The sequence below is a fragment of the Chenopodium album genome, chromosome 7, assembly GCF_948465745.1.
Source record: "Chenopodium album chromosome 7, dcCheAlbu1.1, whole genome shotgun sequence".
In the NCBI taxonomy this organism is placed as follows: domain Eukaryota; kingdom Viridiplantae; phylum Streptophyta; class Magnoliopsida; order Caryophyllales; family Amaranthaceae; genus Chenopodium; species Chenopodium album.
In genome coordinates, this window is record NC_137840.1 from 35,734,736 (window position 1) to 35,742,176 (window position 7,441).

The 7,441-nt window shown below is 36.3% G+C and overlaps 1 protein-coding gene across 1 annotated transcript; it reads left to right on the forward strand.

The window, feature by feature from the left end:
- The first annotated feature begins 1,612 nt into the window (after positions 1-1,612).
- Positions 1,613-5,114, forward strand: LOC145640162 (uncharacterized). The gene is made up of 3 exons (XM_081691467.1): positions 1,613-4,476; positions 4,845-4,959; positions 5,001-5,114. Exons 1-3 carry the CDS (start codon positions 1,613-1,615, stop codon positions 5,112-5,114), a joined length of 3,093 nt encoding a protein of 1,030 aa, XP_081547593.1.
- Positions 5,115-7,441: the final 2,327 nt, after the last annotated feature.

Below are 7,441 nucleotides of genomic sequence, written 5' to 3' on the forward strand. Positions count from 1 at the left end.
TCATTTTTTGGTGGATGATTTCGGATTAGGGTAAGAGGAATTCGAGTGAGGTAAGGTTTGAAGAGGAGTTTTGATGTGGTTGACGTTTCTGTTTTCGTTTGCGAGGGTTTGGTTAATTTGGTTAATTTGTTGAATTTATTGTTGGATGTACTTTTTTTTGTTGAATGTAATTTGATATGTATTTTTACTTTGTTGAATTTCTATTTTTTTGGTTGAATGTGTTTCGAATATCTGTTTTTTTTATTTATTTTTGAATTAGATTGTTGAATATATTCTGAAATTGTAGTTCTAATAGCCTCAAACCCAAATCTTCCGATTCATGATTTTTCCTAAAACCCAAGTGTTTCATGATTTTTGTTGTAGATTCTAAACAGCCCAACAAAGACAGGAGCACCTTTGGCAAGTAAGACTGGACGAGGCGAGTCTGTGGACTCTGCTCTGGTCTGCGAGGACGAATGGACGAGGCGAGTAAGGCGACCCTTGGCCGCGGCGAACAGCACCGAGTCACCGACGACAGCTGACTTAGTTCAGTTTAATCAGAGGTTAGTTTTCTTTTGTATTTGTTGAATATTTGATTGTATTTTAGTTTGTAAAGTTGTATTTTGTAATTGTAATTGTGAATTTGTGATTGTAATTGGAAATTTGTGATTTGTGATTTTGTGATTGTTGATTTGTTGTTGAGGACTTGACTTTGTGATTGAAATTGGAAAATAAAGAAAGATACAAAATGAAAGAAAATGAGATTAAATGTCTTTGAAATTAAAGAAGGAAGAAAAAGAAAATAGAATGAAGTTTTTGAAATTGAATTTTGGACTAGTAAAATTGTTGCGATACAACTGTACTACATACAGTGCAATGTACATTAGACATTTGAAGGTGGTGATTTTTTCATGAGCAACTTTTCAGGATTATTTCATCTTTTTATTTTTCTTTTGATTGATTTGGCACATATGCAAAAGGGTAAGTTTGGATATGTTGTGTGTGCGCTCTTCTTTTGAGTTTTGCCTAAACAAGATAAAGGTTATTTTACAAGTCAGATTTCTTTGTATATTTTGTGTATGGGCTGTAACCTGTAACACACAGTAAGGTAATTTTGCCATTTTTGTTGGTTATTACGGTTGAAATTGGAAAATGGTGTAAGATACAAAATGAAAGAAAATGAGCTTAAATATTTAATGATTAAATGTAAGACAAAATGATACAACCGTTTGATTTGTAATTTAATTAGCACATTTTCTGGTTGTAAACTGTATTTTTTTTTTGTTGGTTTTGATATGTAGACACATTTTTTCACAAACATAGACAGGATTAATAAAGGCTACGTGTGTATTGTTATTGCTACATCATAGTTGTCATGGATCGAAATTGGATGCATGCTCGGCGTAATAGTGATGAGTATGGGCATGGAGTAGAAGAGTTCATTGAATTTGCAAGAAAACATGCTAAGGACGCAACACATATTTTATGTCCATGTGTTGATTGTAATAATATGGTTCGACTTAATATTGAGGACGTAAAAGTTCACTTGATGGCTAAAGGCATTAATCAATTTTAAAAGTGTTGGTTACATCATGGTGAGATATTAGGGGAGGTTCCTAATGTGCACGGTATGATGGATTTTGAAACTGGGATGGAAGTAGAGATGGATGGAGAATCTTCCGGTGAAGATAATGAGTTTGAAGAAATGGCAAAAGCTTTAGAGGAAAACTTTGCAGATTGTCCGGAGATGTTTGATAACTTGTGTAGTGATGCAAAGAAACCTTTGTATTCGGGATGCACTAAATATAGTAGATTATCTGCTATTATCAAATTGTTTAATGTCAAAGCAAGTAATGGAGTAACAGATAAAGGCTTTGCTGGTTTCTTAGATGCAATACATGACATGCTCCCACATGGAAACCTACTTCCAACTCGCACCTATGATGCTAAAAAGATGCTAAGCTCTATTGGCTTGACTTATGAAAGAATCCATGCATGTCCAAACGACTGCATCTTGTATCGCAAAGAGTATTCGTTGTTGGAGTATTGTCCCAAATGTAAAGCTCCAAGATATAAGAAAAAGAAGATTCCGGCCAAAGTAATGTGGTATTTTCCAATTTTGCCAAGGTTTAGACGACTTTTTAGCATTCCAGAAACTGCAAAGAGTCTGACATGGCATGCGGATGAACGGAAGAATGATGGTATGTTAAGACATCCGGCCGATTCCCCACAATGGATCAAAATTGACAAGGATTTCCATGATTTTGGTAAGGAGCCTAGAAATCTAAGACTTGCCCTTGCAAGTGATGGTGTGAACCCTCATGGTAATCAAAGTAGCACTCATAGTACATGGCCGGTAATCTTAATGATTTATAACCTTTCTCCTTCTTTAATTATGAAACGGAAGTATATGATGCTTTCAATGTTAATATCAGGACCAAGACAACCTGGCCATGATATAGACATTTATTTGGCTCCTTTGATTGAAGATTTAAAATTGATGTGGGATTCTGGCATTGAAGTGTTTGATGCGCATCATAATGAAACTTTTAATTTGAGAGCCATGCTTTTCGGCACAATAAATGATTTTCCCGCTTATGGTAACTTGTCAGGTTATACTGTGAAAGGTTATAAAGCATGCCCTATATGTCAAGAGAACACAACTTCAACTAAGTTGAAAAACTCAGGAAAAAAGGAAAGGAAAAATTCTGGGAAAGTTGTCTACTTGGGAAATCGTAAGTTTTTGCCGGTGCAACATCGTTATCGAAGGTGGAGGAAAGCTTTTGATGGTAATGCTGAAGAGGGTAGAGCTCCGGTTCCTCCAACAGGTCTTCAGATATTACAAAAAGTGGAGGGCTTAGATGTAAATCATGGAAAGTTGCACTCCTCCCAGGTTCCAACTCGTGGCTATAAGAAGAGGTCGATTTTTTTTTTTTATCTTCCTTATTGGAAGGACTTACATGTTAGACATTTTCTTGATGTCATGCACATTGAGAAAAATGTTTGTGAAAGTCTTGTTAGCACACTACTCAATACACCAGGCAAGAGCAAAGACTCGCTTCATGCTAGAAAAGATTTAGTCGACATGGGAATTAGACCTGAGTTACATCTTGTTATGCATGGTGATCGTACATATCTTCCTCCAGCATGCTATACTCTAAGTAAAAAAGAGAAAAAAATATTTTGTGAGTGTTTACATGGTGTGAAGGTTCCTGATGGATATTCTTCCAATATTAAAAATCTTGTGTCTTTGAAAGATAATAAACTTTTAGGTTTGAAATCTCATGATTACCATGTACTCATGGAGCATTTTCTTCCTATTGCTATTCGCTCTATTTTGCCTGAAGATGTTCGAAATGCCATTACAAGACTTTGCATTTTCTTTGGTGAGATATGTAGAAAAGAAATCGACCCTTTAAAGCTACCTAACTTGCAAAAGGAAGTTATTGTTACTTTATGTCAGTTGGAGATGTATTTTCCACCTTCTTTCTTTGATATAATGGTCCATTTAACAATACACTTGGTTAGAGAAATTCAGTTGTGTGGGCCTGCATATCTAAGATACATGTATCCTATTGAGAGATACATGAAGATTTTGAAGGATTACGTAAAGAGTGGAAGCCATCCGGAAGGTTGTATGGTTGAGCGCTACCTAGTAGAGGAGGCCATTGATCTTTGTAGTGATTACCTCTCTTTTATTGATGCGGTTGGAATTCCAAAGCCTAGGCATGATGGAAGTTTGAATGGGCAAGGGAAAGGGATCATGGGAAATAAGGTGTTGACTATAAACCCTGAAATGTGGCATCGCGCGCACTTGTATGTCTTGCATAATAGTTCGGAGGTTGATCCATATGTGGAAGAACATATGGATTACTTAAGGACCCTTTATCCAATAAAGAGTGAGAAGTGGATTACTGACAAACACAATTCATGCTTTATTGAGTGGTTAAAGGCTCGAGTTGGAGATGAAATAGCTCAATCACCTTTTGATGTTTCTGATAGACTTAAATGGTTGTCCCGAGGTCCTAGTAAAGATGTCTTCTCATATTCTAGTTACCAAATAAATGGGTTTACATTCTGTACAAAGGGTAGGGACAATGAAACTACAACACAAAATAGTGGGGTGTCAATTGTAGCACAAGCTATGCATATCTCAAGCGCAAAAGACAAGAACCCCATTTATGCAAATATGTCTTACTATGGAGTAATTAAAAACATTTGGGAATTGGACTATGGGCTGTTTAGAATTCCTATATTTGGTTGTAAGTGGGCTGATAACAATAATGGAGTTCGTTTTGACCATAAAGCCGGTTTCACATTTGTTGATCTCAATAGAGTGGGTAGTAAGGATGATCCATTCATATTGGCCAGTCAAGCAACACAAGTTTTCTATGTTACTGACCCAGCTAATAAAAGATGGTCTTTTGTTTTGTCGTCGAACAAAAGATATCCTATCGATGATGTGGACCATGAATTAGATGAAAGGGAAGATCCTTCGTTTGTACTGCCATCACAACCACTCGATGATCAAGTTGTTGAAGAAGATTTTTATAAAAGAGATGATCATGAGGAGGGGATATGGGTACATGCGGAGGAAGGAGCTACCAAATCCAAGAAAAAAAGAAAAAAAACTTGACATGGTACTATATTTGCTTCTGTTTTTTGCTTTTGCTTCTGTTAATTTTTCTTCTGGTTCTGCTTTTGGTTTTGCTATTTTTGCTTCTCGTTCTGCCTTTTGATTTTGCTTCTGCTTGTGGTTCTGCTTTTTGGTTCTGGTTCTGCTTTTGGTTCTGCCTTTTGTTTTTGCTTCTGGTTTTGCTTTTGCTTTTGGTTCTGCTCTGTTTTTTCTTCTGTTCTTCTTCTAGTTCTGCCTTTGCTTCTGCTTTTGCTTCTGGTTGTGCTTCTGCTGCTGTATTCAGTACAGTAGTAGTGCTTCTGTGTACAGCAGTACAGTACAGTTTGTGCTATTGCTTTGCTTCTGTATTCAGTACATTTTGTGCTTCTATATTCACTAAATATAGTCTGCTGCTGCTTGTAATTCAGATAAATGGACTCGAATGAAAAAAACAAAGGTGAGTGGGTTCCTTGCCCAAGAAAAGGAAAAGCTGAAAAAGGTCGTGGAGCAACTAAAATGAGTAAGATTGTTCGAGCAAGACATAAGGGAAAAGTTTTTCAACCTTCATGGAATTGCAATGGATTGCCTATAGGGAAAGAAAGTGTGACGATGATGAGTTATTGGGGAACAACCATCCGTAAGAATGTTCCCATTACTATTCCTGATTGGAAACATGTTCCCCAACGTTTGCTAGATTCATTATTCGAAGAACTCAAGGTACTATTCTCAATTGTACTCAAAATTTATATTATTGTTACATTTGTGCACATGCCTAATAACTAAGTTTGTTAATATTCTCCTGACCTTTGTGCTTGTAGTTGATATACAAGGTTGACGAAAGTAGGAGGAAATTTATGATGACCAAAGCTAATATTGCTTGGAGAAACTTTAAGTCTTCGCTCTCAAGAGAATGGATATGGACTGATGATATGGAGATACGTAAGACACCACCAAAACAATACGATTTCATCAAGTTAAATGACTGGACTGAATTTGTAACAAGTCGGCTAAAAGAAGAGTGGGAGGTAATTTACGACTTGATTGTGTAGTATAGATACTTTCTACCACACCTATATTGACCATTTTGTAATCATCGTTTGACGAATAGGAGAAGAGTGAAGCTGCTAGAAAGTCTGCAAAAGGAAATATTTATCCTCAAAAACGAGCTCGTAGAGGATATGCTCGATTTGAGCAAGATGTTGTAAGTTAACATTCTTTTATGATCTATGTTGCAATATCTTTGACCCACAAATTATACCTACAACAAGAATTATTTGTGTTTTTCTCAGCTTGAGGAGTTGGCTAAGAAAGGCATCCATGAATCGTCCTTAGGCCGAGGACAGCTGTGGAAGTTAATCAGGAGGGATAAGGATGGAAATGTTGTTGATGAAGGAGCAAAATCAGTAGCTTCACGTATTGTATGTATTTTATTTCAATAAGTTTTTATTTTTAAGTAATTGTTATTTCGATTACCAAGTTGTTCATGGTATAGTCATTGATACGGGATTACTTTATGAGTTTTTCTGAGCAAGGAGGGATGGAAGACATTGGGCGAGGAGATGTGTTGTCAAGGGCGTTGGAGAAAAAAGAGCACGGTGGTCGTGTCATAGGTGTTGGAGTAGGAGTGACTAATACGAGCTACTTTGGAATGATTCAAACAAAGAAGGAATATATGGATCAAGTCAGAAAATTGTGCTCTCGTGTGCAATCATTGGAAAGCGAAATGAAAAAGATCAAAAAGATTAATAATGATGAGGAAACATGTCAAAACGGAGAGGAAGAGGATGATTGTCAAGCCACACAAAAGCATGGGGACAAGGAGGATTGTCACACCTGTCAAAATTCTGATTTCGATTGTCTGCCTTCTGAAATCAACATCCCACAGGTTACCTAAACTTGTATTCTGGTTTTGTATTGTGGTTTTGTACCAAAGTAGTTGTACTAAAATTTCATATTTTGTTTTATATAGGGTATAACTCCTTGCCAATTAGCGTTGTCAGATCCTTCTTACCGTATGGTTGCCTCAGGGAAGGTTCATAACTTCAGAATGGAAACTATGGTGCATAATACACCAATACCATCAGGATATGTGAAAGTTGGTATTGACTACGCTGTAGAGGAGAATACACCTTTGCCAATGCCAATCGAAGGAATAGCTGATGTGATCAAAGATGCAATAGGCAGTATCGTGTTATGGCCCATAGAACTTATTGTTCTAGATAAGGTGATACAAATTCTTCCTTGAATTGTATAATATTTTTGGCGGTTCCATGTTTATTTTATTGTTATGTTGAAAGGTTATGAACCCTTTAGAAGAAAAGGATAAAGAAGAAGGCCAAGATAAACAAGGGAAGGATAAACTAGGCAAGGAATCTATAAAACCACGACCAGTGACATGTCTACGCAAACGAAAGCCACAAAGTCTAGAAAACTCAGAAAAGGTAAAGAATCCATTAACTCTTGATGCATTTTTTATAAATCACACAAAGGCCTTATTTTTCTTGTATTTTAAATCTAATAAGTTATTTTCTTTATAGCTGGTTAAAGTTCATGAAGGCCATGAAAAATGCTCTAATGCAAACAATGAACCCATTGAGTCGCAAAAGGTTGATCACCCATCAAACCGAACACCTACTTCACCTCCCATTCAATCACAAAAGGTTAATTTAATAGAACTCAAGTTTCTTTTCAGTAGTTAGTTTTTGCTGAATAATTAGTTTTTTAACATATTCATATTGCACAGTGTGTGTTTTTATTAATAGGAAATGAAATCGTTTGACAATGAGAAGGAAAAGGTTGATTGATGTATTGAAGCATTAGTTATTGCAAATGCTCAACCAGAGATGA

Coding starts and splice junctions, on each gene's coding strand:
- LOC145640162 (XM_081691467.1), top strand. CDS start 1,613: ATGGATTTTGAAACTGGGATGGAAGTAGAGATGGATGGAGAATCTTCC. Junction 4,477..4,844: donor GATGAAAGGGAAGATCCTTC/GTTTGTACTGCC, acceptor TTCTTCTTCTAG/TTCTGCCTTTGCTTCTGCTT. Junction 4,960..5,000: donor TGTGCTATTGCTTTGCTTCT/GTATTCAGTACA, acceptor CACTAAATATAG/TCTGCTGCTGCTTGTAATTC.